This window comes from Salmo salar, chromosome 04 (genome assembly GCF_965601325.2).
Source record: "Salmo salar chromosome 04, fSalSal1, whole genome shotgun sequence".
NCBI classification, from domain to species: domain Eukaryota; kingdom Metazoa; phylum Chordata; class Actinopteri; order Salmoniformes; family Salmonidae; genus Salmo; species Salmo salar.
The window spans coordinates 48,186,991-48,214,734 of NC_138294.1; the positions used below are offsets into that span (position 1 = coordinate 48,186,991).

General features: G+C 42.6%; 1 protein-coding gene across 1 annotated transcript; it reads right to left on the bottom strand.

The window, feature by feature from the left end:
- Nucleotides 1–551: 551 nt before the first annotated feature.
- On the bottom strand, nucleotides 552–27,550 carry ks6a5 (Ribosomal protein S6 kinase alpha-5). Its single transcript, NM_001146433.1, is given in 5 exon segments — nucleotides 552–902; nucleotides 25,629–25,694; nucleotides 25,811–25,878; nucleotides 26,751–26,822; nucleotides 27,439–27,550. Coding segments are annotated over 4 exon segments (204 nt in total). The 5' UTR covers nucleotides 26,791–26,822; nucleotides 27,439–27,550; the 3' UTR covers nucleotides 552–872.
- Nucleotides 27,551–27,744: the final 194 nt, after the last annotated feature.

Here is a 27,744-nt window from a genome sequence, read left to right on the forward strand (position 1 = left end):
GTGTGGTCTGTTCGCAGGGCTTTTGGGTCTGCCAAGAGTTTGTGTGTATCTGTGTGAAAGGGCTGGATGGATCTGCTCACGTATACATTTCATCCATTCCAGTGTGTGTGTGTTCTCACCGAAGGCAGGCTCAGGCCTCTTGGGGCACTTCCAAGGCTGCAGATTGTAATTGATGGAATGGTTTTGATTTAGCGTTCCATCTGTGTCATGCTCAATATATCACAATTTCCTATGCAAATGATCCACTCAAGGATCGTTTTGATTAATGGCACAATGAGTCACATTATAGCCATTGGTTTTCAATGGCTCATTGTTCCCGTTGGCCTAGTACTGGTAAGCACCCTACTGTCCCCTGCTGGAAGCGTAATAATACTACAGGCCATTTCTGTCAACTCTCAATAATACAATTGATAATGTATGTCACACATATTTCCTGGATCCACAAAATGAATTCCAAGACAGTTGAATTTAAAAACATAAATGGTCATCATCTCTAAACCAAAAATACTAAATTGATGTCTGAGACTAGTAACACAGACTACGACCAGATAGAGTAAAGTCATTTATTTTGCTCCAGACTGAAGTGTTCTTGACCCAAACCAAACATCACAAGCTATCGTGACATAGGGAATCTCAATGTCATGATATGCTTTGAAGAAAGAATTTAAAATGTTGGGCAAAAAAGGACAGTAATACATGAAATGGGTAGTAGCTCATTAAAAAAAAGAGTCAAATTCATAACATTAAAAAAAAGACAACACACGACATCAACAGCCAAACAAAAGCACGGTTCCCGACAAAATAATGTTTAGAAAGGAGTGACTAAAATGGGATCAAATTTTTTTTTTACTACAGTAACTTGCAATAATACTTTACCTGAAGACTAATAAGGAAAAGAGCACATCCAATCCCCAGAATCAGTCACGCCGCACGCACGCACACACGCACGACAACCATTACCACAGCATTATAAAAACACATGACATGTAATAAATACTAAAATAAGCACTGTTTAAATCTGAAATGAGTATCACTGATTAAAATGACTACATTTGTGTGATATCCAGGTACAAATCAAATCAACAGTCAATATATTCCGGTAAGAAAAGTGATAAGTAAATGATCAGTGTAACTGACATTCAATGATCAAACACCTAAACGTCTACAAAAACACTAACCTCTAAATCAGGGTGACACTATTTACTCACAGTAAAAATAAGTCTTTTTTTCCATTTGGCCCTTTGCACAATATAATGAAAAGTTGCCCTGCTCAGAAATGTACATCATAAGCCTTAGGCCACTGTGTATGGGACTATGATATCAAATCAGAATGTCGACCACCAAGTGTTCCATCTCCCGGTCTTCACTGTCAGAATCATGACGGTTGTTAAATGAAGCACACTTATGCATACAGAACAATGGATGCCGTTATTTGATTCTCAGGTGAACTTCAGCGAACCAGTTAACTATGCAGACAGACAGCAACGTCAATAGAAGGCTGATATCTCAAGCCATAGGAAATTATTCTAAGGGTCCTGTAAATTGGCAGTATGTGACTAGAACCATTGGGTTACAAAGACAGCGTCCCATGGACTGGGACCACCCCTCAAGGTCAAAGTTAATTTGGACAGCTGTCTGCAGTACCAACATTCTTTCTTAATCTCAACCACATCATTAAAAACAGAACGAGACTTCCAACAGACTCCCAACCACTGCCTCTCTGTTTTACCACGCGATGACCACTGTGTATCTATCCATAAGTGCTCTGTTGTAGAGGCCATGACCTCCCTGTGTATATATGGCTTGTGCTCATTCATGGCTCTGCATTTCCCCTTTCACTCCGCTTTTCTCTGACTCGTTCTGCGACAGGGCTCCTTACCTCAGGTACTGACAACATGCAAAACATCAGCATTATCTCCAACTGCGTGCTCATCGTCACCCTGCTAAAAAGTGACTGAAAACTTCATAAGTATGATCTTAAAGCCGACAAAAATGTCTTCCATAACTTACCATACTGATGTAAAGCCTCTGACCGGAATTTCGAAAACAATAGTCTAAAGCTTTGTTCCATTCAAGAAATGACACGTTAGTTCATTTCTTGAGAACAGTTATGAGATGGGACAAGCTACTGCAGAGCACTGCAGCTGGTATAAATACATATAAAGTCCTTGCATCATTACGATAATGCAAAATGCCATTCAGCATATTCTTTCAAAGGAAACAGGGACATGAACCCTTTTGTTTCATCTTAAGTATTGGACTAGTCTCTTAGTTTGTTCATAAATAAGATCTTAGAATTTGGAGATTCTATATGACTTTGGACTTAGAGGGGATATAACAAATCGAATCATCTCTGGTCTTTCAGAGCCAGTATTCCAATCTGTCATAGCTGAATTAATGTGCTTTATTCTCCTAACTCCATTCCTCCCACTCCTCTTGCTCCCCTCCTCGGCTGCTAGCTCTTTTCTAGCTTCGGGGGCAGAGTTTGGTGTGGTGGCTGTGTTTTTAGGTTTATTGTAGCGGCAGAGGCAGCTGAGGAAGATGATGATGAGGAGGAGGAAGAGGAGCTCCGTCGAGTCTCCACACCTGTACTTGTCATCTTGAGCTTGCGTCGCTTTGCAAGGGGGGCGTTGTCGACACTCTTCAGAAAGAAGCCCTCCCTCTTCCCCTTGTTGAAGGCCTAATGGAGAGGATGTACATACAATAATATAGCCTGCTTATTCTATTACATTGCACATGCACTTCCATTATATACTCAGTTGACAGTCTATTAGGTACACCCCATTGTTCACGAAAATGCTTCGCTCCTACAGGCAGTGAGTCACGTGGCCGTGGCTTGCTATATAAAAATCAGGCAGACAGGCATCAAGGCATTCAGTTACTGATCGATGGAACGTTGGAATGGGCAAAAAGACTGACCTAAGCGACTTTGAGCGTGGTATGATCGTCGATGCCATGTGCGCCAGTTCTAGTATATCAGAAACGGCCGGCGACCTGGGATTTTCACGCGCGACAGTGTCTAGGGTTAACCGAGAATTGGGCGACAAACAAAAAACATTGAGTCAGCGGCAGTTCTGTGGGCGAAAACAGCTCGTTGATGAGGTGAAAAGAGAATGGCAAGAAGCTAACAGGTGGGCCACAAACAGGCAAATAACGGCCCAGTACAACAGTGGTGTGCCAAACGGCATCTTAGACCGCACAATTCGTCAGTCCTTGTCATGGATGGGCTATTGCAGTAGACGAGAAAAAAAAAAGCATCTCCAGTGGGCACGCAATCACAAACTTTACAATTGAGGAGTGAAAAAACACATTGCCTGGTCTGACGAATCCGGGTTCTTATTGCGTCATGCTGATGGCAGAGTCAGGAGTTTGACGTAAGCAGCATGAGTCCATGGCTAGTGTCAACAGTACAGGCTGATGGCGGTGGTGTAACGGTGTGGGGAATGTTTGGTCCCTTGATACCAATTGAGCAATGTTTCAATTCCCCGAAGAATTCCGGATGTTCTGGAGGCAAAGGGGGCTCCGACCCAGTACTAGATAGGTGTACCTAATAAACTGATTGTATTTCTCGATTGTCGTTACATTGCACATACCATTTATTATATTAATATATTATAGCGTTTTTATAGTCATATTGTGTTGTTAGGCCTGAGACTTAGTCAATATATCCTCCAAAAAACAGCTTAGAGGGAATGATCACTTTTACATGGGTTACCAACACATTCAAATAATAATTGACATACTTGTCATTAAAAACATTATTTTGATGAATTTATTCATACCATTTCATCCTTCCACGAGTTATAGTCCCAACGCAAATCAAGGGTTGATACCCAAGTTGGCTGGTCGCTCATTCTATCGGTTAGGTTGCCAGAGACCCAGTCCTGAAGTTTCTACTCCACATCTATGGTCGTTCATTCTAAATGTTCCCAACTGGGGCTAACACAGTCACGTCAAACAGTGCAGCCAGATTAATCCACCATTTTCTGCATTTGCGCTTCTTTAAGCTGCTTAATAGTAACATTTACTTGGATACATCCATTCCAGTGAGCTAATGATGCGCGATTTCACCTGGCATAGAAAAAAATTGGCTCTTTTGGAAGAACACTGTTTAGTGGAGCTAGCCAGCTAACACAATGATTCAAACTGAAGTTGGAAAGACAGCAAAATAGCTGCATTTCATTTGACCTGTTTTTCTATTGACATTTCTCTGCATATACAGTACCAGTCAGAAGTTTGGACACTTACTCATTTAAGGGTTTTTATTTTTACTATTTTCTTCATTGTGGAATAATAGTGAAGACATCAAAACTATGAAATAACACATTTGGAATCATGTAGTAACCAAAAAAGTGTTAAACAAATCAAAATCTATTTTATATTTGAGATTTTTCAAAGTAGCCACCCTTTGCCTTGATGACAGCTTTGCGCACTCTTGGCATTCTCTCAACCAGCTTCATGAGGTAGTCACCTGGAATGCATTTAAATTAACAGGTGTGCCTTGTTAAAAGTTAATTTGTGGAATTTCTTTCCTTCTTAATGCGTTTGAGCCAATCATTTGTGTTATGACAAGGTAGGGGTGGTATACAGAAAATAGCTCTATTTGGTAAAAGACCAAGTCCATATTATGGCAAGAACAGCTCAAATAAGCAAAGAGAAACAACAGTCCATCATTACTTTAAGACATGAAAGTCAATCAATCTGGAAAATGTCAAGAACTTTGAAAGTTTCTTCAAGTGCAGTCGCAAACACCATCAAGTGCTATGATGAAACTGGCTCTCATGAGGACCGCCACAGGAAAGGTAGACCCAGAGTTACCTTTGCTGCAGAGGACACGTTCATTAGAGTTACCAGCCTCAGAAATTGCAGCCCAAATAAATGCTTCACAGAGTTCAAGTAACAGACATCTCAACATCAATTGTTCAGAGGGGACTGCGTGAATCAGGCCTTCATGGTCGAAATGCTGCAAAGAAACCACTACTAAAGGACACCAATAAGAAGAAGAGGCTTGGGCCAAGAAACATGAGCAATGGATATTAGACAGTGGAAATCTGTCCTTTGGTCTGATGAGTCCAAATTTGTGATTTTTGGTTCCAACCTCCATGTCTTTGTGACACAGAATAGGTGAGAGGATGATCTCTGCATGTGTGGTTCCCACCGTGAAGCATGGAGGAGGTGGTGTTATGGTGCTTTGCTGGTGACCCTGTCTGTGATTTATTTAGAATTCATGGCACACTTAACCAACATGGCTACCACTGTCATCAAGGCAAAGGGTGGCCACTTTGAAGAATCGCAAATATAAAATATATTTTGATTTGTTTAACACTTTTTTGGTTACTACATGATTCCATGTGTTATTTCATAGTTTTGATGTCTTCACTATTATTCTACAATGAAGAAAATAGTAAAATAAAGAAAAGCCCTTGAGTGAGTAGGTGTGTCCAAACTTTTGACTGGTACTGTATCTATAAAAACAATATACCAATTCATGATTTCGACTGGCTGAGAGAAGCTGCCTGTCTGTCTGGTCCCTACACATTCATTACTGTGTGGGACAGCTGGAGATCGAATTTCAATATTGAAACATTGCTGCAAAAGTCAGAGACAGATGGCAAGGTTTATACACGTCTTTGCTGTTGAAAATCAATTGCTAGTCTAAAAGAAATGGAAGATAATGTCTAGATGATTTTTTACAGTGGAGATCTAGTTGATAAATTGCCTGCCTGGGCTGATGAGACAGTGGATTGATTGCACAGGGAGATGGAACGGTAGATAGGCATTCCAACATCATAGCCCTTAGCCGGTGGTAACTTGTGGAACAGCTGGGACACGGTTTTAACCAATCAGCATCCAGGATTAGACCCACCCGTTGTATAAATACTCATATTTGTTTCACTTCTACTTTTGACTTGATTATTTTATTGAATACTTTTTAAAATAAATGTTGCACTGTTTGAGAGAAGAGCTTGCAAGTAAACACTTCATTGTACAATACGCAGTACTCTGCAAATGCCAAATTGACTTTGATTTGGTTAGGGAGAGTAGGAAAAATTAAATCAAAAAGTTAAAAGGAACACAAGGAATGCAAACTACTTTTTCCGCACTGGATTTGAGTAAAAGAAAAAAAGAGATTAAGAGTTCCATTACCTTGTAGGTGGCGTTGACATAGGAGCGGACGATGGGGCCACTGGACTCGAGCACATCTGGGGTGCAGAGGGGGGTGGAGGATACGATGGCCCCGCCCTGCAGCCAGCTGTTCTCTCTCAGAGCAGACAGCTTGAGACGCCTCTCTGGATCCACCGTCAGCAGCCCTGAACACAAACAGGGAGGGGGGGGTTGGTTTAGAAGAGTTGGGGAAGGAGAGCAAAAATGAGAGGTGGGACAGGGGGGGGTTAAGGAAGGGTAGGGAGGGGCAGAGAAAGCAAGACGATAAGGGAGTGATGGATAAAGGGATTTCATTATTTTTAAATATATATATATATATATATATATATATATATATATATATATATATATATATATATATATATATATATATATATATATGTGCCTTCAGAAAGTATTTAGACTCCTTGACTTTTTCCACATTGTTAGGTTACAACCTTATTCTAAAATTGATTCAAGTTTTTTTCCCTCATCAATCTACACACAATATCCCCTAATGACAAAGCAAAAACAAGTATGTAGAAATTTTTGCTAATTTATTCAAAATTGAAAACAGAAATATCACATTTACATTAGTATTCAAACCCTTTACTCAGTACTTTGTTGAATCACCTTTGGCAGCAATTACAGCCTCGAGTCTTCTTGGGTATGACACTACAAGCTTGGCACATCTGTATTTGGAGAGTTTCTCCCATTCTTCTCTGCAGATCCTCTCAAGCTCTGTCAGGTTGGATGGGGAGCGTCACTGCACAGCTATTTTCAGGTCTCTCCAGAGATCGGGTTCAAGTCCGGGCTCTGGCTGGGTCACTCAAGGACATTCAGACACTTGTCCCGAAGCCACTCATGCGTTGTCCCGTTGAAAGGTGAACCTTCGCCCCAGTCTGAGGTCCTGAGCTCTCTGGAGCAGGTTTTTATCAAGGATCTCTGTACTTTGCTCCATTCATCTTTGCCTCGATCCTGACTAGTCTTCCAGTCCCTGAAAAACACCCCCAGAGCATGATGCTGCCACCACCATGCTTTACTGTAAAGATGGTGCCAGGTTTCCTCCAGATGTGACACTTGGCATTCAGACCAATGAGTTGAATCTTGGTTTCATCAGACCAGAGAATCTTGTTTCTCATGGTCAGCGTTCTTATGGTGCCTGAGGAGTGGCTTCCGTCTGGCCACTCTACCATAAAGGCCTGATTGGTGGAGTGCTGCAGAGATGGTTGTTCATCTGGAAGGTTCTCCCATCTCTCTGTCAGTGACCATCGGGTTCTTGGTCACCTCACTGACCAAGGACCTTCTCCCCTAATTGCTCAATTTGGCCGGGCGGCCAGCTCTAGGAAGAGTCTTGGTGGTTCCAAACTTCTTCCATTTAAGAATGATGGAGGCCACTGTGTTCTTGGGTACCTTCAATGCTGCAGAATTGTTTTGGTACCCTTCCCCAGATCTGTGCCTCGTCACAATCCTGTCTAAGAGCTCTACGGACGACTCCTCATTTTTGCTCAGACATGCACTGTCAACTGTGGGACCTTATATAGACAGGTGTGTGCCTTTGCAAATCATGTCCAATCAATTGAATTTACCACAGGTGGACTCCAATCAAGTTGTAGAAACATATCAAGAATGATCTATAGAAACAGGACACACCTGAGCTCAATTTTGAGTCTCATAGCAAAGGGTCTGAATACTTTTGTAAAGATGTCTGAAAACCTCATTTCGCTATGTCAGTGTGTAGATTGCTGAGGATTTCATTAAAAAAAATGTTTTTAATCAATTTTAGAATAAGGTTGTAACATAACAAAATGAGGAAAAAGTCAAGGGGTCTGAATACTTTCTGAATGTGGTGAACAGATGGAAAAAATTATGAATTGCATCATGTCAATGAGTGAATAAGGAGGGATGCACAACACACCTTTCACAAGCTCTTTAGCCTCGTCTGACACACCCTTCCAAGCCTCTCCAGCCAATGAGAAGTCACCCTCTTTAATCTTATGCATGATGTCGGCAGCATAAGATGAGGTCATCCCCGCCCGCTGCTGCTGCTCACTCTGAAAGGGCACCTGTCCTGACAGCATGGTGTACTGCCAGAGAAAAACACAAACATCATCAATAACATAACGATAATTCGTTTTACTAATGACACATTACAGAGTCAGTTAGTAGTGTAAGTACCAGGATGACCCCAAGGCTCCAGAGGTCGCAGGCCTGGTCGTAACCGGTGCTGTGGAAGAGCTCAGGAGCAGCGTACTGCAGTGTGAAGCAGGGAGTCTGCAGGGGGGCGCTGCCCGCAGGGCACAGCCGGGCAAAACCAAAATCTATCACCTTGAGCACCGAGTCCTCCCCCTCGTCTGCAAACAGCACATTCTGCCAGGCGGAGAGAGAGCGAGAGCAGTGAGTGGGCTGTGCAGGAACAACTCCGTCAACAGAAGGTTACATTCATTGGCTGATGTAATGGAGCAACAAATGTCAATTTATTTCACCCTGAAACAACAAAATAAAATGGGACATGCTTAGTGGTTTTTACAGCATTGCGAAACACCTTGATCTCATTACACTCACTGCCTGCAAAATTTGGTCGGTGTAATATTGCAGCCATTTCAACGTGTTACTTCTTCCTGGCCATATACACTGCTCAAAAAAATAAAGGGAACACTTAAACAACACAATGTAACTCCAAGTCAATCACACTTCTGTGAAATCAAACTGTCCACTTAGGAAGCAACACTTGACAATACATTTTACATGCTGTTGTGCAAATGGAATAGACAACAGGTGGAAATTATAGGCAATTAGCAAGACACCCCCAATAAAGGAGTGGTTCTGCAGGTGGTGACCACAGACCACTTCTCAGTTCCTATGCTTCCTGGCTGATGTTTTGGTCACTTTTGAATGCTGGCGGTGCTTTCACTCTAGTGGTAGCATGAGACGGAGTCTACAACCCACACAAGTGGCTCAGGTAGTGCAGCTCATCCAGGATGGCACATCAATGCGAGCTGTGGCAAGAAGGTTTGCTGTGTCGGTCAGCGTAGTGTCCAGAGCATGGAGGCACTACCAGGAGACAGGCCAGTACATCAGGAGACGTGGAGGAGGCCGTAGGAGGGCAACAACCCAGCAGCAGGACCGCTACCTCCGCCTTTGTGCAAGGAGGAGCAGGAGGAGCACTGCCAGAGCCCTGCAAAATGACCTCCAGCAGGCTACAAATGTGCATGTGTCTGCTCAAACGGTCAGAAACAGACTCCATGAGGGTGGTATGAGGGCCCGACGTCCACAGGTGGGGGTTGTGCTTACAGCCCAACACCGTGCAGGACGTTTGGCATTTGGCATTGGCCTGACTGCCATTAGGTACCGAGATGAGATCCTCAGACCCCTTGTGAGACCATATACTGGTGGCGGTTGGCCCTGGGTTCCTCCTAATGCAAGACAATGCTAGACCTCATGTGGCTGGAGTGTGTCAGCAGTTCCTGCAAGAGGAAGGCATTGATGCTATGGACTGGCCCGCCCGTTCCCCAGACCTGAATCCAATTTAGCACATCTGGGACATCATGTCTCGCTCCATCCACCAACGCCACGTTGCACCACAGACTGTCCAGGAGTTGGCAGATGCTTTAGTCCAGGTCTGGGAGGAGATCCCTCAGGAGACCATCCACCACCTCATCAGGAGCATACCCAGGCGTTGTAGGGAGGTCATACAGGCACGTGGAGGCCACACACAGTACTGAGCCTCATTTTGACTTGTTTTAAGGACATTACATCAAAGTTGGATCAGCCTGTAGTGTGGTTTTCCACTTTAATTTTGAGTGTGACTCCAAATCCAGACCTCCATGGGTTGATAAATTGGATTTCCATTGATTATTTTTGTGTGATTTTGTTGTCAGCACATTCAACTATGTAAAGAAAAAAGTATTTAATAAGATTATTTCATTCATTCTGATCTAGGATGTGTTATTTTAGTGTTCCCTTTATTTTTTTGAGCAGTATATTTTTATAGATTCTAGAATATATTCAGACTCCCTCTCTGTGAGTCAGTCTGTTGGCCCACCTCTGGTTTGAGGTCTCTGTGGACCACTCCAGCCTCGTGCATGAAGCCGACAGCTGACACCAGGCTCCTGAGCAGCTGACTGGCCTCTGCCTCCCCAAACAATTTCTTCCTCTTGATCCTCTCCAGTAGCTCCCCCCCACGCAGCAGCTCCATCACCAGGTATGTATGGAACTGAGAGAGGGAGGAAGAGATAGTGATTGAGAGGGAGATGGGAGAAGAGAGAGAGAGAAGATTAAAGTTGTGTCTGTGATGAGAAAATTGTTTATTGCTGCATGATTGCTTAAGTTCCCCAATATATTCCCCAAATGTCAGACATTATTGTCATTCGAGTCCTGCCACCTTGTAAGTAAACACAGCCAAAGTGAAGAGAAAGAACACCTGACAGTTTTGTCAGTGCGTGTTTGCTGATGGCATTTCTACCATCATTGTGTACCTGATCGGTGTAGACCTCGTGCAGTCTGACGATGTTGGGGTGAGCCTCACACTGCCTGAGGGCAGCAATCTCCCTCTGAGTGTTTACTTCCATTCTAACGAGACAGAGAGACAAACAGAGACAGAGAGACAGACAGACAGAGTTCAAAGGCATTCATGCACTAAAGGTCAACAACACAAACCACCTCAGTGCACCAAACAGGTATGGTAATGCATTGGAATAGAATATATTAAAACACAGCAGCGTGAAGTGTGTAATTCATCATGCTGGTGTAACAATGACACATTGCATTAGTGCGTGACAGTCTCTCAGCCAGCGCCACGCCCGGCTCACCTGCGGCTGATGATCTTGACGGCGTACTCATGGCCGCTCTGGTGGTGTCGACACTTCCTGCACACAGAGAAGCTGCCCTCGCCCAGGGGCGCCCCCTGCAGGCACAGCTCATACAGCTGGAAGAACATAGAGTCCTGCAGAGGACAAGAGAGAGGGAAGTCAAGTACAAACTACACAGGAAACTGTGGAATGTGTCAAAATGTGCTCCACTGCATGAAATGTCCAAATCCTACCCTTGCTAAATGTGAAAATGTTGCACATAGATTTGTTTTACTAATGAAGCACAGGTTGAGCTCATGTCAAACAGTGTTGTACATAAGGCCCTCTCTGGATACAGTCCAGTGATAGTGATTTGTCAAACGTCTATTTTCCACTGGCAATTGACTGAGTTAATAGACCCAGAAAAAAAACATATTTTTTTTTCATTTCGGTTGACGAAAACGAGATGAAATTATCTCCGTGACTAAAATATGACCAGTGAGTGGACTGGACAAACATTTTTGCAGAGATTGAGAGCTTTTTAGTGTTCTTTTTTTAGTTCAATCAAAAGCATGACATTAGCAGAATTGTAAGGCTTTCTCAATGCAATGTTGCAATTCTGTTATTGGTGGGAAATAAATACCATGCTCAGGTCATTCACGATTCACCTCTCTGCCCGGCAACCGTTATCCAATCTGGCAACAACAAATCATTGATGCAAATAAGGCACACGCCATGGCTACTCTCCCGGTGGTACAAGCTCCCGGTAGAAAAAGGGCCGATGTTTGGAGCCATCTTGTCAATTCAAACAAGACCGAATGCAACGTTTCCACAGTGTTTGCACCCACAAGATGACAGGGAATAAAATACTACCAACCTCAAGAGACATCTGATAACTTAGATAACAACAGATTGATAATCCTAGCTAGATAGTTTGCTGCAACCTATCAGACCACTACGGATGACAGAACTTTGATTACAATATAGCTGCAGTATGTCAAGGGGTGGCATTTTTATCTGCTGCAGAGTAATGTGTTCTTCTGCCAACTTGGCTGTTGGGTAGAGAATCATGCAATAGGATGCTATGCAGAAAAATATGTTGGTAGGACAAGCCTATGTATGTTTGTGCACATGGAAGTCAGTGATTTTTGTTTACTATAGGTTAATGAGGCACAAAAAATAAAAAGTGACTAAAATGAAAGGATTTAGTTGACTAAAATGGCCCACTGTTTATCATTTTGACAATAACTAGACTAAATAATTATTCAAATGACAGAAATGTGACTAAGACAATGATATTTTATACAAAATGACTAAGACTAAATAAAAAATAAAAAATAAAAGGAAGTGCCAACATTAACACCGATACATTCACCAAACCTCTCGTCTATCCTGAGGCCCATGAGAGGACTAGTTCCATACCGCTAACGTAGCACTGCGACGGACAGTGGCTGAGCCCGGCCGCTCTGCTCCCATCTGGCCCTCCATGAAGTCACCCATCACCACGTTCTTGTTGAACAGAATGGAGGGAGCAACGAAGGAGTAGCCCTGAAATTGAAGACAAGAGTCTTGTGTATGTCCAGGGTGTCTTTCGGTGACAGTGGAAGCACACAATGTGTATTTAACGTACCTGGAACAGGCGGTCAGTGCTTGGTGGGGTGCTGGCTGGAGAATAGACAGGATTCATGCCAGTGAACTCCTCAGCAAAGTTCCCTGTATCCAGCTCGCTCCTGATCTCTGGTTTGAATGGGCTGACTACCTTCTTCTCAGCAAGGTCTGACCAACTGAGACCCTATGAATATAGAGCAATGGGAGGAGAATGGTGAGCAGAGTGTGTGTGTGTGTATGTGTGTGAGCACGTTGGGAGAGAGGGAGATGGGCCTAGAGACAGAGAGCGGCAGGAGAGAAGAGGAGCACCTTGAAGAAGGCGTGACTCTTGATGTCCTCGGCCCCTCGTGGCCCCGAGCCTAGTCTCTTGTGGGGGTCTTTAACCAACAGCTTCCTCAGCAGGTCCTGAGCCACGACTCCGATCATAGAGGGGAACGGCGGCTCACAGCGTAAGATACGCCTGAGAGGAGGGCAGGAGGGGGCGGGGCAAAGAAGAGAAACAGGGAAGAGCAATCACTTTGCCTTCAGTGCTTTCAGAAAGTATTCATAGCCCTTGACTTACTCCATATTTTGTTGTTACAGCCTGATTCAAAATGGATTCAAGAACCCATCTACACACAATACCCCACAATGACAAAGTGAAAATGAAATGCATAAATATCAACAACAAAAAATATCCCTTTGCTATGATACTCCAAATTGATCTCAGGTACATCTAACTTCCTTTGATCATCTTTAAGATGTCACTACAACTTGATTGGAGTCCACCTGTGGCAAACTCAACTGTTTGGACATGATTTAGAAAGAAACATACCTGTCTATATAAGGTCCCACTGTTGACAGTGTATATGAGAGCAGAAACTATATCATGAAGTCCAAGGAACTGTCCGTAGATCCCAAATTGTGGTGAGGCATATCTGGGGAAGGGTTTAAAACCATTTCTAGAGTGTTGAACATTTCCAAGAGCACAGTGATCTCCTTGGAGAACATACAGAACTACCCAGACTCTGCCTAGAGGTGACCGTCCGACCAAACTAAGCATCAGGGCAAGAAGGACGTCGGTCAGGGAGGTGACCAAGAACCCAATGACAATTCTGACAGAACTACAGAGTTCCTTGGTTGAGATTGGAGAACCTACTAGAAGGACAACAGTCTCTACAGCACTTCACAAAACTGGGTGTTAAGGGAGAGTTGCCAGACGGAAGCCACTCCTGAGAAAAAAGCATGAAGGCATGCCTGGAGTTTGCAAAAAGGCAAGTGAAAGACAGATCATAAGGCATAAGATTCTGCGGTCTAATGAGACGAAAATTTTACTCTTTGGACAGAATGCAAAGCGCCATGTCTGGAGAAAACTAGGCACAGCTCATCACCCGTCTAACACCATCCCTACCATGAAGCAAGACTGGTAAAGAGAGAAGGAACAATGAATGAAGCCAAATACAGGCAAGTCCTTGATGAGAGCCTGCTTCAAAGTGCAAATGACCTGTAGGAATGCTCAACCGGTGTTGCTCATTCAGCCGAAAGAAACTTTCAATCGGTTCTCCCCATTAAGCAACGAGTCGGAGTCAGAGGCCGAGCCTCCTCTGGTCTCTCCTCTACCCGTTACGGGGTCTGAGACGCCAAAGCCTCCCACCATTAGCTCTGACAAATTGAAAACCCTAGTCATTGGCGACTCCATTATCAGCAGTATTAGACTCAAAAAGAATGATCCAGCGATCATACACTGTTTACCAGGGGGCAGAGCTACCGACGTTAAGGCTAATCTGAAGATGGTTCTGGCTAAGGCTAAAACTGGCGAGTGTAGAGAGTACAGGGATATTGTTATCCACGTCAGCACCAACGATGTGAAGATGAAACAGTCAGAGGTCACCAAGCGCAACATAGCCTCAGCGTGTAAATCAGCTAGAAAGATGTGTCAGCATCGAGTAATTGTCTCTGGCCCCCTCCCAGTTAGGGGGAGTGATGAGCTCTACAGCAGAGTCTCACAACTCAATCGCTGGTTGAAAACTGTTTTATGCCCCTCCAAAAGATAGCATTTGTAGATAATTGGCCCTCTTTCTGGGACTCACCCGCAAACAGGACCAAGCCTGGCCTGCTGAGGAGTGACGGACTCCATCCCAGCTGAGGGGGGGGTGCTCTCATCTTATCTATGAACATAGACAGGGCTCTAACTCCTCTAGCTCCACAATGAGATCGGGTACAGGCCAGGCAGCAGGCTGTTAGCCAGCCTGCCAGCTTAGTAGAGTCTGCCACTAGCACAGTCAGTGTAGTCAGCTCAGCTATCCCCATTGAGACCGTGTCTGTGCCTCGATCCAGGTTTGGCAAAACTAAACATGGCGGTGTTCGCCTTAACAATCTCACTGGAATAAAGACCTCCTCCATTCCTGCCATTATTGAAAGAGATTGTGATATCTCACATCTCAAAATAGGGCTACTTATTGTTAGATCCCTAACTTCCAAGGCAGTTTTAGTCAATTAACTAATCACTGATCATAATCTTGATGTCATTGGCCTGACTGAAACATGGCTTAAGCCTGATGAATTTACTGTGTTAAATGAGGCCTCTCCTCCTGGTTACACTAGTGACCATATCCCCCACGCATCCCGCAAAGGCGTTGCTAACATTTATGAAACCAAATGTCAATTTAAAAAATAAAAAATGTAAATAAAAAAACACAGCGTTAACATCATTTGAGCTTCTAGTCATGAAATCTATGCAGCCTAATCAATCACTTTTTATAGCTACTGTTTACAGGCCTCCTGGGCCATATACAGCGTTCCTCACTGAGTTCCCGAATTCCTATTGGACCTTGTAGTCATGGCAGATAATATTCAAATTTTTGGTGACTTTAATATTCACATGGAAAAGTCCACAGACCCACTCCAAAAGGCTTTCGGCGCCATCATCGACTCAGTGGGTTTTGTCCAACATCTCTGGACCTACTCACTACCACAGTCCTACTCTGGACCTAGTTATGTCCCGTGGAATAAATATTGTGGGTCTTTATGTTTTTCCTCATAATCCTGGACTATCGGACCACCATTTTATTACGTTTGCAATCGCATCAAATAATCTGCTCAGACCCCAACCAAAGATCATCAAAAGCCATGCTATAAATTCCCAAAGATTCCTAGATGCCCTTCCAGACTCCCTCCACCTACCCAATAACGTCAGGGTACAACAATCGGTTAACCACCTGAGGAACTTAATTTAACCTTGTGTAATACCCTAAAAAAAAAAAAACATTTGTCATAAGAAACTAGCTCCCTGGTATACAGAAAATACCCGAGCCCTGAAGCAAGCTTCCAGAAAATTGGAACGGAAATGGTGCTACACCAAACTGGAAGTCTTCCGATTAGCTTGGAAAGGCAGTATCAAAGAGCCCTCAAAGTGCTCCATCATCCTATTTTTCCAACTTAAGTGAGGAGAATAAGAACAATACTAAATGTATTTTTAATACTGTCGCAAAGCTAAATAAAAAGCAGCATTCCCCAAGAGAGGATGGCTTTCACTTCAGCAGTAATAAATTCATGAACTTCTTTTAACGAAAAGATCATGACCATTAGAAAGCAAATTACGGACTCCTCTTTAAATCTGGGTATTTCTCCAAAGCTCAATTGTCCTGAGTCTGCACAACACTTGCCAGGAAGTAGGATCAAGGGAGACACTCAAGTTTTTTTTTTTATCCTGTATCTCTTGACACATTCATGAAAATAGTCACGGACTCTAAACCTTCAAGCTGCATACTGGACCCTACTCCAACTAAACTACTGAAAGAGCTGCTTCCAGTGCTTGGCCCTCTCATGTTGAAGATAATAAAACAGCTCCCTATCCACTGGATGTGTACCAAACTCACTAAAAGTGGCAGTAATAAAGCTTCTCTTGAAAAAGACAAACCTTGACCCCCAAAAAATAAAAATAAATATATAAAATAAATAATAATTTAATAAATAGGCCTATATCAAATCTCCCATTCCTCTCAAAACATTTTGAAAAAGCAATTGCGCAGCAACTCACTGCCTTCCTGAAGACTAACAATGTATACGGAGCGCTTCAGTCTGGTTGTAGACCCCATCATAGCACTGAGACTGCACTCGTGAAGGTGGTAAATTACCTTTTAATGGCGTCAGACCAAGGCTCTGCATCTGTTCCCGTGCTCCTAGACCTTAGAGCGGCTTTTGATACCATCGATCACCACATTCTTTTGAAGACATTGGAAACTCAAACTAGTCTACACGGACAAGTTCTGTCCTGGTTTAGATCTCATCTGTCAGAATGATAGTTTGTCTCTGTGGATGGTTTGCCCTCTGACAAATCAACTGTAAATGTCGGTGTTCCTCAAGGTTCCCTTTTAGGACCTCTATTGTTTTCACTATATATTTTACCTCTTGGTGATGTCATTTGGAAACATAATGCTAACTTGCACTGTTATGCGAACGACACACAGCTGTACATTTTGATGAAACATGGTGAAGCCCCAATATTGCCCTCCCTGGAAGCCTGTGTTTCAGACATAAGGAAGTGGATGGCGGCAAATGTTTAACTTTTAAACTCGGACAAAACAGAGACATTAGTTCTACGTCCCAAGAAACAAAGAGATATTCTGTTGGATCTGACAATTCATCTTGATGGTTGTACAGTCGTCAAAAAACTGTAAAGGACCTCGACATTACTCTGGACCCTGATCTCTCTTTTGACTAACATATCAAGACAGTTAAGGACAGCTTTTTTCCATCTACAGTTGAAGTCGGAAGTTTACATACACTTTAGCCAAGTAAATTTAAACTCAGTTTTTCACAATTCCTGACATTTAATCCCAGTAAAAATTCCCTGTCTTAGGTCAGTTAGGATCACCACTTCATTTTAAGAATGTCAAATGTCAAAAGAATAGTAGAGAGAATGATTTATTTCAGCTTTTATTTCTTTCATCACATTCCCAGTGAGTCAGAAGTTTACATACACTCAATTAGTATTTGGTAGCATTGCCATTAAATTGTTTAACTTGGATCAAACTTTTCGGGTAGCCTTCCACAAGCTTCCCACAATAAGTTGGGTGAATTTTGGCCCATTCATCCTGACAGAGCTGGTGTAACTGAGTCAGGTTTGTAGGCCTCCTTGGTTGCACACGTTTTTTCAGTTCTGCCCACAAATGTTCTATAGGATTGAGGTCATGGCTTTGTGATGGCCACTCCAATACCTTGACTTTGTTGTCCTAAAGCCATTTTGCCACAACTTTGGAAGTATGCATGGGGTCATTGTCCATTTGGCAGACCCATTTGCAAACAAGCTTTAACTTCCTGACTGATGTCATGAGATGTTGCTTCAATATATCCACATAATGTTCCTTCCTCATAATGTCATCTATTTTGTGAAGTGCAACAGTCCATCCTGCAGCAAAGCACCCCCACAACATGATGCTGCCACCCCCGTGCTTCACGGTTGGGATTGTGTTCTTCGGTTTGCAAGTCTCCCCCTTTTTCCTCCAAACATAACGACGGTCATTATGGCCAAACAGTTCTATTTTTGTTTCATCAGACCAGAGGACATTTCTCCAAAAAGTACAATCTTTCTCCCCATTTGCACCTGCAAACCGTAGTCTGTCTTTTTTATGGCGGTTTTGGAGCAGTGACTTCCTTGCTGAGCGGCCTTTCAGGTTATGTCGATATAGGACTCGTTTTATTGTGGATATAGATACTTTTGTACCGGTTTCCTCCAGCATCTTCACAAGGTCCTGTGCTGTTGTTCTGGGATCGATTTGCACTTTTCGCACCAAAGTACGTTCATCTCAAGGAGACAGAACGCATCTCCTTCCTGATCGGTAAGACAGCTGCATGGTCCCATGGTGTTTATACTTGCGTACCATTGTTTGTACAGATGAACGTGGTGACTTCAGGCGTTTGGAAATTGCTCCCAAGGATGAACCAGACTTGTGGAAGTCTACAAATATTTTTCTGAGGTCTTGGCTGATTTCTTTTGATTTTCCCATGATGTCAAGCAAAGAGGCACTGAGTATGAAGGTAGGCCTTGAAATACATCCACAGGTACACCTCCAATTGACTCAAATGATGTCAATTAGCCTATCAAAAGCTTCTAAAGCCATGACATCCTTTTCTGGAATTTTCCAAGCTGTTTAAAGGCACAGTCAACTTACTGTATGTAAACTTCTGACCCACTGGAATTGTGATACAGTGAATTATAAATTAAATAATCTGTCTGTAAACAATTGTTGGAAAAATGACTTGTGCCATGCACAAAGTAGATGTCTTAACCGACTTGCCAAAGCTATAGTTTGTTAACAAGAAATGTGTGGAGTGATTGAAGAACGGGTTTTAATGACTGTATGTAAACTTCTGACTTCAACTGTACGTAACATTGCAAAAATCTGAAACTTTGTCCAAACATTATGCAGAAAAATTAATCCATGCTTTTGTCACTTCTAGATTAGACTACTGCAATGTTCCATTTTCCGGCTACCTGGAAAAAGCACTAAATAAACTTCAGTTAGTGCTAAACATGGCTGCTAGAATCTTGACTAGAACCCCAAAAAATTATCATATTACTCCAGTGCTAGCCTCTCTACACTGGCTTCCTGTTAAGGCTAGGGCTGATGTCAAGGTTTTACTGCTAACTTAAAAAGCATTACATGGGCTTGCTCATATCTATCTTCCCAATTTGGTCCTGCCGTACATACCTACACGTACGCTATGGTCACAAGATGAAGGCCTCCTTATTGTCCCTAGAATTTCTAAGAAAACAGCTGGAGGCAGGGCTTTCTCCTATAGAGCTCCATTTTTATGGAATGGTCTGCCTATCCATGTGAGAGACGCCGATTCGGTCTCGACCTATAAGTCTTTATTGAAGACTCATCTCTTCAGTAGGTCCTATGATTGAGTGTAGTCTGGCCCGGGGGTGTGAAGGTGAACGGAAAGGCACTGGAGCAATGAACCACCCTTGCTGTCTCTGCCTGGCCGGTTCCCCTCTCTCCACTGGGATTCTCTGCCTCGAACCCTATTACAGGGGCTGAGTCATTGGCTTACTGGAGGGGTGCGTCACTTGAGTGGGTTGGTCAACTGGCAGCTTAATTTAATAGTACCCGCAAAACACCAGTCTCAACGTCAACAGTGAAGAGGAGTCTCTGGGATGCTGGCCTTCTAGGCAGAGTTGCAAAGAAAAAGACATATCTCAGGCTGGCCAATAAAAATACAAAATTAAGATGGGCAAAAGAACACAGACACTGGACTCTGCCTACAAGGCCAGCATCCCCTAAGTCGCCTCTTCACTGTTGACGTTGAGACTGGTGTTGTAGGTACTATTTAATGAAGCTGCCAGTTGAGGACTTGTGAGGCATCTGTTTCTCAAACTAGACACTAATGTACTTGTCCTCTTGCTCAGTTGTACACTGTGGCCTCCCACTCCTCTTTCTATTCTGGTTAGAGTCAGTTTGCGCTGTTCTGTGATGGATGTAGTACACAACTTTGTACGAGATCTTCAGTTTCTTGGCAATTTCTCGCCTGGAATAGCCTTCATTTCTCAGAACAAGAATAGACTGACGAGTTTCAGAAGAAAGTTCTTTGTTTCTGGCCATTTTGAGCATGTAATCGAACCCAAAAATGCTGATGCTCCAGATACTCAACTAGTATAAAGAAGGCCAGTTTTATTGCTTCTTTAAATCAGGACAACAGTTTTCAGCTGTGCTAACATAATTGCAAAAGGGTTCTCTAATGATCAATTAGCCTTTTAAAATGATAAACTTGGATTAGTTAACACAACGTGCCATTGGAACACAGGAGTGATGGTTGCTGATAATGGGCCTCTGTACGCCTATGTACATATTCCATAAAAAATCTGCCGTTTCCAGCTACAATGGTCATTTACAACATTAACAATGTCTACATTGTATTTCGGGTTCAATTTGATGTTATTTTAAAAATGGACAAACATTTTTTTGCTTTTCTTTAAAAAAACAGAAGGACTAAGTGACCCCAAACTTTTGAACAATAGTGTATGTTGAAAACGTTTTTGGGAGATGCGATGGATCATTGGGATCATTCAATATTCCCTTTTGTTGTTCAGTGAAATCCTCCCATGTGAAGAGTCAACTAATTTAATTCAAGTTCAATTCATAACTAAATTGTTTTCTTTACTTCTATTGGAAGGATTTAATCATTTGCAATTATGTCTACTTATAAGGTAAAAGGTTTATGTTTGCCTCCATATGATATGGTAAATATATTCAATGCGAAAAACATCTACATTTAAATGGTATTAATATTAATTTGCATATATTTCTGTTAATTTCCACAAAGTTTCCACCTCTGAATATTCTCCAAAATGTGCAACCCTACTTGAATCACATTGAAAATCTGAGGAAAGGCTTGAAGATTGCAGTTTACTGCCGCTCCCAATCTAACAGCGCTTGAGAAAATCTGCAAGGAAGAATGGGAGAAAATCTCCAAATCCAGATGTGCAAAGCTGATACAGATAAACCCAAGATGTCCTTAAAGCTGTAATTGCCTCCAATGGTGCTTCTACAAAATATTGACTCAGGGGTGTGAATACTTACAGTACCAGTCTAAAGTTTGGACACACCTACTCATTCAAGGGTGTTTCTTTATTTTTACTATGTTCTACATTGTAGAATAATAATGAAGACAGAAAAACTATGAACACATATGGAATCATGTAGTAACCAAAAAAGTGTTAACCTCTCTAGGGTAGGGGGCAGTATTTTCACATCCGGATAAAAAAACGTACCCGATTTAATCTGGTTATTACTACTGCCCAGAAACTAGAATATGCATATAATTGTTTGATTTGGATAGAAAACATCCTAAAGTTTCTAAAACTGTTTGAATGGTGTCTGAGTATAACAGAACTCATATGGCAGGCAAAAACCTGAGAAGATTCTGTACAGGAAGTGCCCTCTCTGACCATTTCTTGGCCTTCTACACTCTCTTTATTGAAAACAGAGGATCTCTGCTGTAACGTGACACTTTGTAAGGCTCCCATAGGCTCTCAGAAGGCGCCAGAACGTTGAATGATGACTCTGCTGTCCCAGGCTGAAAAACAGTAGCGCATTTGGTAAGTGGTCGATCTGAGAACAATGAGACGGGGGCGCGCGTGCACGAGACGACTCCATTTTCAACTTTGAGTCTTTGAACGAAAACAGGGTTTCCCGGTCAGAATATTATCGCTATTTTACGAGAAAAATCGCATAAAAATTGATTTTAAACAGCATTTGACATGCTTCGAAGTACGGTAATGGAATATTTTGAATTTTTGTGTCACGATACGTGTCCGCGCGTCACCGTTCGGATAGTGTCTTGAACGCAAGAACAAAACAGAGGATATTTGAACATAACTATGGATTATTTTGAACCAAAACAACATTTGTGGATGAAGTAGAAGTCCTGGGAGTGCATTCTGACTAAGAACAGCAAAGGTAATCCAATTTTTCTTATAGTAAATCTGAGTTTGGTGAGTGCCAAACTTGGTGGGTGTCAAAATAGCTAGCCTGTGATGGCGAGCTATCTACTCAGAATATTGCAAAATGTGCTTTTGCCGAAAAGCTATTTTAAAATCGGACACCGCGATTGCATAAAGGAGTTCTGTATCTATAATTCTTAAAATAATTGTTATGTTTTTTGTGAACGTTTATCGTGATTAATTTAGTAAATTCACCGGAAGTGTTCGGTGGGAATGCTAGTTCTGAACGTCACATGCTAATGTAAAAAGCTGTTTTTTTTTATATAAATATGAACTTGATTGAACAAAACATGCATGTATTGTATGACATAATGTCCTAGGAGTGTCATCTGATGAAGATCAAAGGTTAGTGCTGCATTTAGCTGTGGTTTTGGTTTTTGTGACATTATATGCTAGCTTGAAAAATGGGTGTCTGATTATTTCTGGCTGGGTACTCTGCTGACATAATCTAATGTTTTGCTTTCGTTGTAAAGCCTTTTTGAAATCGGACAGTGTGGTTAGATTAACGAGAGTCTTGTCTTTAAAATGGTGTAAAATAGTCATATGTTTGAGAAATTGAAGTAATAGCATTTCTAATGTATTTGAATATCGCGCCACTCGATTCCACTGGCTGTTGAGTAGGTGGGACGATTTCGTCCCACATACCCTGGAGAGGTTAAACAAATCAAAATATATTTGAGATTCTTCAAAGTAGCCACCCTTTGCCTTGATGACAGCTTTGCACACTCTTGGCATTCTCTCAACCAGCTTCACCTGGAATGCTTTCAAACAGTCTTGAAGGAGTTCCCACATATGCTGAGCAATCGTTGGCTGCTTTTCCTTCACTCTGCGGTCCAACTCATCACAAACCATCTCAATTGGATTGAGGTCAGGTGATTGTGGAGGCCAGATCATCTGATGCAGCACTCCATCACTCTCCTTCTTGGTCAAATAGCCCTTACACAGCCTAGATGTGTGTTGGGTCATTGTCCTATTGAAAAACAAATGATAGTGGGACTATGTACAAACCAGATGGGAAGGCGTATCGCAGCAGAATGCTGTGGTGGCCATGCTGGTTAAGTGTGCCTTAAATTCGAAAATCACAGACAGTGTTACCAGCAAAGCACCCTCACACCTCCTCCATGCTTCACGGTGGGAAGCACACATGCAGAGATCATCCGCTCACTTAGTCTGCGTCTCACAAAGACAAAGACACAGTGGTTGGAACTAAAAATCTCTAATTTGGACTCATCAGACCAAAAGGACAGATTTCCACCGGTCTAATGTCCATTGCTCGTGTTTCTTGGCCCAAGCAAGTCTCTTCTTCTTATTGGTGTACTTTAGTAGTGGTTTCTTTGCAGCAATTCAACCATGAAGGCCTGATTCACGTAGTCTCCTCTGAACAGTTGATGTTGAAATGGGTCTGTTACTTGAACTCTGAAGCATTTAATTGGGCTGCAATTTCTGAGGCTGGTAACTAATGAACTTATCCTCTGCAGCAGAGGTAACTCTGGGTCTACCTTTCCTGTGGTGGTCCTCATGAGAGCCAGTTTCATCATAGCGCTTGATGGTTTTTGTGACCGCACTTGAAATTTTCCGGATCGACTGACGTTCATGTCTTAAAGTAACGATGGACTGTCATTTCTCTTTGCTTATTTGAGCTGTTCTTGTCTTAATATGGACTTGATCTTTTACCAAATAGGGCTATCTTCTGTATGCCAACCGTACCTTGTCACAACACAACTGATTGGCTCAAACGCATTAAGGAAAGAAATTCCACAAATTAACTTTTAACAAGGCACAACTATTAATTGAAATGCATTCTAGATGACTACCGCATGGAGCTAGTTGAGAGAATACCAAGAGTGTTCAAATCTGTCATCAAGGCAAAGGGGGGCTTCCTAGAAGAATCTGAAATATAAAATACATTTGGTTACCACATGATTCCATATGTGTGATTTCATAGTTTTGATGTCTTCACTATTATTCTACAATGTAGAAAACAGTAAAAGAAAGAAAAACCCTTCAATGAGTAGGTGTGTCAACTTTTGACTGGTACTGTATGTAAATGAGATATTTCTGCATTTCATTTTCAAGAAAATGTGCAAAAATGTCTAAACATGCTTTGACTTGGACATTTTGGGGTAGTGTGTGTAGATGGGAGAGAAATCCATTTTGAATTCAGGCTGTAACACAACAAAATGTGGAATAAGGGGTATGAATACTTGCTGAAGGCACTGTGTAAACAGCCCTCATTACAAGACAACCATTATGGCCAAAAAGAACATGATTGAAAAGAAACAGCTTACCAGAATGTCTAATTATGCTGCAGGCTTTATGTTACACATAGGACGCAGCACAACTAATTTATTTGTTATTGTATTCAGACAGCGAGATAAAGAGAGGGAGAAAGAAGCCACCTTTACAATAGATGTCATTATTTTGATAAGTAGCCGAGGGCCACGGGCAATGATGAAAGAGTTGGATGGAACCATGGTGTGTGTGTGAGGAGGGGTGGATGACACACAGCACTCACTTGGACACCTCACTCTGGGAATTCCTCTCCCCCTCCAGTGTGAATGGGGACGCCCCCGTCAGCAATTCAAACATCAGGATACCCAAACTCCACCAATCTACTGACTGGGGTGGGCAGGAGAAAAGGGTCAAAAGGAAGAATGAAAAAAATACATTCGTGTTCTACAGTAATTGATGTCTAATGAACCGCTGTAGCTCATAGCCATGCCCCGAGTGATGGGTTAACTCTTACCTTTCCATGACCAGACTTCCCCCTGATGATCTCTGGAGCCATGTACTCTATGGTGCCACAGAACGAATACGTCCTTTCCTTCTGTAGTGGGGGAAATAAAACACACGTCTCAGTCTGTAGTGACAGAAATATATGCATGGATGCATGGATGCATACATGCACAGATTGCGTCCACACAAATAGAGGCATCAATGAAAAAAGGTCTTCCTTTTTGTCATACCTCCTCCTCCAGGAACTCTTTGCTGAGCCCAAAATCTGTCAGCACCAAATGTCCCTCGCTGTCCAATAGGATGTTCTCCAACTTGATGTCCCGGTACACGATGCCTAGCTGTACACATCATGCCGAGCAAGAAGTTACATACACTTGATAACATAACATTAACAGATAAGAGCAAAGTATCCAGCCTAAATTTGATCATGTAAGAGGACCACAGATACAATTAAGGAATGGAATATCAGCAAGGTTATGTAAAGGACAGAAAGGCTCGATAACATACCTTGTGGAGGTGCTCCAGAGCCAGGATAATCTCCCCGATGTAGATCCGCACCTCTTCCTCAGAGAAGTGATCCCGCTGGTACAAGTGTGTGAACATCTCCCCTCCGCTCACATAGTCTATACACAGACAGATACAGATAACACTTGAATAGACAAGCAACAACACATACACAGGCAGAAACACAGTATACACACACAGAGACACACTTTCAGCACTTCCAAGGTCATAGCCAGAGAGTTCCACGTATGGGTTTGTTTGATCCGGCGCTCACCCAGGATGAGATGGAGCTTGGTCTGGGTCTGGAAGGCGTAGTGCAGTGTGACCAGGAACGGGGACTGGCGGATGTGCTCCAGCACCTGTCTCTCTGTACGCGTGTGCTCCGCTGTCTTCGCCTTCTGAACGATGGCTGCTTTCTTCAGCACCTGAGACGTTATCATCAACAGGTAGGTCAACCCGTCCATGAATTCTCTCCACATCAGACAATGTCAACGCTTTGGGTTGTCTTTGGACCAATGTCAAAGACGATACAGGGACTCACCTTCATGGCATACAGCTTCCCTTCATCGTGACCACTGTTCTTTCTGACCAGAAACACTTTCCCGTAGGCTAGACAGAGACAGAGAGGAAAGGTTGGAAACGTTTATCACATTTGATTGTAGCCCCTACCACCCACCACATTTACAACCTTAACTTTTCATTCTAAATGTTCCACAAAAAAAATTGACAGTAAAATTAAGTTATCCAGGTCTCCAATAATACTATGGCGCTATCCCGAGTGGTGCAGTGGTATAAGGAACTGCATCTCAGTACAAGAGGTGTCACTACAGTCCCTGGTTCGAATCCAGGCTGTATCACATCTGGCCGTGATTGGGGGTCCCATAGGACGGTGCACAATTGTCCCAGCGTCGTCTGGGATTGGCCGGGGTAGGCCGTCATTGTAAATAAGAATATGATCTTAACTGACTTGCCTAATTAAATAAAGGTTCAATAAAAAAAATTATAGTTATATACATCGAGTATAAAAAAACATTATGAACACCTGCTCTTCCATGACAGACTGACCAGGTGAATCCAGGTGAATGCTATGATCCCTTATTGACGTCACTTGTTAAATCCACTTCAAATCAGTGTAGATAAAGGGGAGGAGACGGGTTAAAGAAGGATGTTTAAGCTTTGAGACATGGATTGTGTATGTGTGACATTTAGATGGTGAATGGGCAAGACAAAAGATTTAAGTGCCTTTGTACGGGGTATGGTAGTAGGTGCCAGGCACACCAGTTAGTGTAAAGAACTGCAACACTGTTGGGTTTTTCACACTCAACAGTTTCCCGTGTCAAGAATGGTCCACCAACCAAAGGACATCCAGCCAGCTTGACACAACTGTGGGGGGTGCGCAACTCAATATTAGGAATGCGTTTCTAATGTTTGGTATAGTCAGTTTATAAGCATCGACCCAAGATTGGCGCAGTGAGCCTCACCTCCTGTGCCCAAGACTTTGAGAAGCTCAAAGTTCTCCATGCCCACTCTCTCAGAATGGCCTGTGAGGTTCGCTGGCGGGGGGAGAGTACAGTATCAGTGTTTGCACGCACACAACACAGGCAGGCAGGCAGGCAGACACACAGGAAACATAGCAGAGCACAGTAAACTGAATATTTTGTGACACCACAACAAACATGATTGACGGTCTGCTTGCATTCATCCATGGCTGTGTTCCCAGGAGTCATGGTTCCCTGAGATACCACCACTCACCAAAATATAGCACATCAATCTGCACCTGAAGACAACTGAACACAGCTTGAACATACACTACTACTTCTGCTATTGCTGTGTCAGTCAAGGTCAGGATGCAATTATGTCAGGAAACATATTGATCAACACAGAATTACACAAACTCCAAACAATCACTTTTAACTCCAAACAACTTACATAGAGCCCTAGCACAATAGCTAAATTACAGAAGGCAATATTTACCCAAAGTGTACCACATCTTGAAATCCTTTGGCAGATGATTCAAATAATCAATTATGAAACAGTGCAGAGCTAGATTGCCTGATTAATCAGACTGTGCTACACAACTGAATTGGTATACAGTCAAACAGGAGTGCAAAATCGTGGACATGTTCCTTACAAAGCTAGAATGTTTAATAAAATGACGTTTGAACTTACTCTATGGTTGGGCTATCAACTACTCGAAATGGAAAACAAAATATCCCCAGGAAATTATTATTAAACCGACTTCGCAACCCAGGTCTGTGTGGTGATCAGGATGTGTTTGCTTATGACCGAAGGTACGTGTACAAGACAGAAGTAGATGCATACTAACCAAAGTCTCGCGGGTGTTTACGTGGTTTGTGCTTTCAACTACAGTACTGGTGCTCTAGTCTAAAAAGTTGTATAAACAATACTTTCCTGTGGATATTTTGTCTAAAATGTAGAGCAGCTGAAGGACCAACCTTACAGACAAGCAGTAGA